The sequence below is a fragment of the Octopus bimaculoides genome, chromosome 6 (genome assembly GCF_001194135.2).
Source record: "Octopus bimaculoides isolate UCB-OBI-ISO-001 chromosome 6, ASM119413v2, whole genome shotgun sequence".
Classification (NCBI taxonomy): domain Eukaryota; kingdom Metazoa; phylum Mollusca; class Cephalopoda; order Octopoda; family Octopodidae; genus Octopus; species Octopus bimaculoides.
Window position 1 is genome coordinate 107,236,361 of NC_068986.1, and position 3,278 is coordinate 107,239,638.

Sequence of the window (3,278 nt, forward strand, 5' to 3'; positions counted from 1 at the left end):
TGTGTGTGTGTGTGTGTGTGTGTGTGTGTGTGTGTGTGTGTGTGTGTGTGTATGTATGTATGTATGTATGTGTGTATGCACACACACACATACACAAATATATACACGTGTATTATGCGTGTACATACCTCTCTGTGTGTTTGTGTGTGTGTGTGGAGAGAGAGAGAAAGCGAGAGAGTTCGAGCAAGAGAGATGCTACATAAAACGAAATTGTGAAATCATGAGCCAGATGCCTTAATACATATAACAAAGCATGAAACTAACTCCAACGAATTTCCTCCACATTTTCAGTATGCAAAGATCATTCAGGACATTGCATGAGAAATGATCAAGTCTGGCCATCTGTCTACTATAACATATGTGTGACACACTATTGTGAAACACATCGCTTACAAACAACACTTGCCACACGTTTTGATTTAAGTAAGTATTCTTAATTTTTATAAATGTATACTTATCGTTCCCCCACGCACACACAGACGCATAGTCTTTCGTTGTAATATATCTATCCATCCTCTAGAGGTGTAAACAAATTTTAGATTTATTACAACGTATATTTAACATTAAAATAGCATTCTCCAATTTATACTCTCAACCAGCATTGAGATGAAAAAGTTAATATGCAGTCTATACTCTTTGTGCCAAAAACCCTAAATGTTAAATTGTACTTCAATTTTTAATCCATCCGAAGAAAACGGTTTTTTTACATGATGAAATTGATTTGTTCATCAATAAAAGACACGTCTGAAACAGCTATAGTGAACCTCGGCCTATTTATTTCTTATATATATATATATATATATATATATATATATACAGAGGTTGCGAGGGGTATTTGAGGACATTTCGTTTTCAGTTCATTACACCTTCAAATTTAATGTATCGTTTGTTTTTACAGATAACCTTTTCAAGATATCATCCTAACTCGAGAAATGCAAAGACATGCAGTCATAGTTGCTATATATGCAGACCACAGTGATTTAGAAATTAGCAACTCTCTAAATGTTGCAAGATCATTTTTACACAAAGTTCGGTTGGAATTAGAGTTATGTGATGGTAATGTTTGACCTGTATCATAGAGAAATTAGCATTCACAACGTTCAGACACTAAAATGACACCGGAGTTTATACATGTTCTAAAAATTATCAATGAAAACCCCAGAAGATCAATGAGGTCCATTGCTAAAGAACTTCGGATCTCAGAGTCGACTATCAGAACTGTGTACATGGTGACATTCGATACTACAAGTGCTATGTAATGAGAAAAGGCCAGTTCGGGTCTGCAAAGACACAGGAAAACCATCTCATCCTTTCAAAACGGGTACTTAACAAAGTGAAAAACCGTTATGACAAGGCATGCTTTGGTTTTTCTCTGACGTAAAAAACTTCGACCAGGATCAAAAGTTTAACAGAAGAAATGTCAGATACTCATGTACAGATCCTACTGAATTAACCAGAGCGATGCACGCGAAATTTCCAGCAACTGTGATGGTTTTAGGAGTGGTGAGTAGCGAAGGTCATGAGATGCCTCTCCACTTTTTTCCACAAGGTCTCAGAATTAATGCTGCTGGATACATTGAGGTACTGGAAACTGTTATCAAGCCCTGGATTGCTGAAGTATGCAATAGAAGGCCATACGTGTTTCAACAAGATTCAGCACCTCCTCACAAAGCCCTACGATTGTGTAACATCTTATATGTGGCCTCCAAGTTTGCCAGATTTGATCTCCATGGATTACTGAGAGTGGAGCGCTTTTTAAAGGGAGACTACTCGTCATCCTCATAATACCATAGCTTCACTGAAGGCCGCCATTGTCCAGGTGACATCCGAAGCGAAGGACGATATAATGTCAGCAAGCCAGCGGTTTCGATTCCGCATCGAAGCAGTCATCGAAGCCGAAAGTAGTTTCATAGAATAATTTGCTTAGAAAATAATTATCAAGACGAATTGCACAAATGTTTATTCAAATACATATTTATTTATACTGAAATATAGTTGTTTTATTGTATACCAAAACTGTCCTCAACTACCCCTCACACCCTGCATATACAGTATGTGTGTATGTGTGTGTGTTTGTGTGTAGTTCAAATTTAGAGAAAACATGAGACGGAGATAGGGGAGGGCGCAACAAGCAGGTGTATTAGTTTAACGCTCGAAAAGAATGGAAAAGTCTTTGATGTTTCGATCCTACGTTCTTCGACAGAAATGGATGAGAGGTAAAAATGAAGAAAGAAAAAACGGAGAGTAATTCCGTCGGCTACGACTACCTGTGCTGCAGTTGATTTCATCAACAGAACGGACCGCTTCTGAAATTAACATGCAAAATACTGAGCCCTCCACAGGCACGCGTACCCATAACGTTATCGTAAGAGAGATACGACGTGACACACAGAATATGACAAGGCTGGCCCTTTGAATTAGAGCTACAACTCATTTTGTATGCTTGCTTCTATCTTCAAAAACTCCCGTTGCCAAAACTGTTGGCCGTGCCGAATATTTAGCGTTCACAAATCTGCGCTCAATCATGTAACTCTCTCTCTCTTTCTCTCTCTCTCTCTCTCCTCAGAAACAGGTGTCAACTACCGAGGTAAACATTGGAACATTTGATATATCATACGCTTTCCCTCATTTTCTGTAATGTTTTGTGACAAGAGTTCAGTTGTTCGGCAACTTCTCTTTTACAGTGAATTATTTAAACTACACCTCGACGATTCGTCTTAATGGTCGCAGTTCACAGACAACATTCGCGAGGTTTGTTTTCAATGTTGGTGTCTCTTCTTTAAACGACTCCATCCTATTCTCTTTTGGTTGGAAAACCAGTTCTCTTTGGATTGAGAAATTCGAAAAGTAAAACCAGTGAAGCAATTGCATGTGTGTGTGTGTGTGTGTGTGTGTGTGTGTGTGTGTGTGTGTGTGTGTGTGTGCGTGCGTGTGCGTGCGTGTGTGTACACAGGTGTGAGTGTATGTCTTTATATTGAATATGACACATAGAAATCTATTTCAATTTAGAACTACTGCATATAACAGATATACGTATCTGTATATATACATAGATACATATATACGCGCTCACAAAAACACACATATATATATATATATATACATATATATTTATATAAGGGCATTACTATACAATAACGCCTCACGCCATGAGGGACGCTAAGGTCAGACTACTATAAAAAGCACATTTTTAGTCCGTTTTTAAGGGGTTGGCTTTGAGAGTTGCATTTCCTCGCATTCGGTAAAAATGTGCTTTTTATAGTAGTCTGACCTTAGAG

At 38.1% G+C, this 3,278-nt stretch overlaps 1 protein-coding gene across 5 annotated transcripts in view; it reads left to right on the plus strand.

Moving 5' to 3' along the window:
* LOC128248178 (uncharacterized) overlaps positions 1–3,278 on the plus strand; it is a 19,073-nt gene that overhangs the window by 13,823 nt on the left and 1,972 nt on the right. For 2 of the 5 annotated variants that reach the window (XM_052969060.1, XM_052969061.1), the window contains exons 4-5: positions 292–423; positions 2,685–2,751. In XM_052969060.1, coding sequence (XP_052825020.1) covers positions 292–423; positions 2,685–2,751 — 199 coding nt within the window. The other 3 variants (XR_008264477.1, XM_052969064.1, XM_052969063.1) reach the window with 3 other exon arrangements.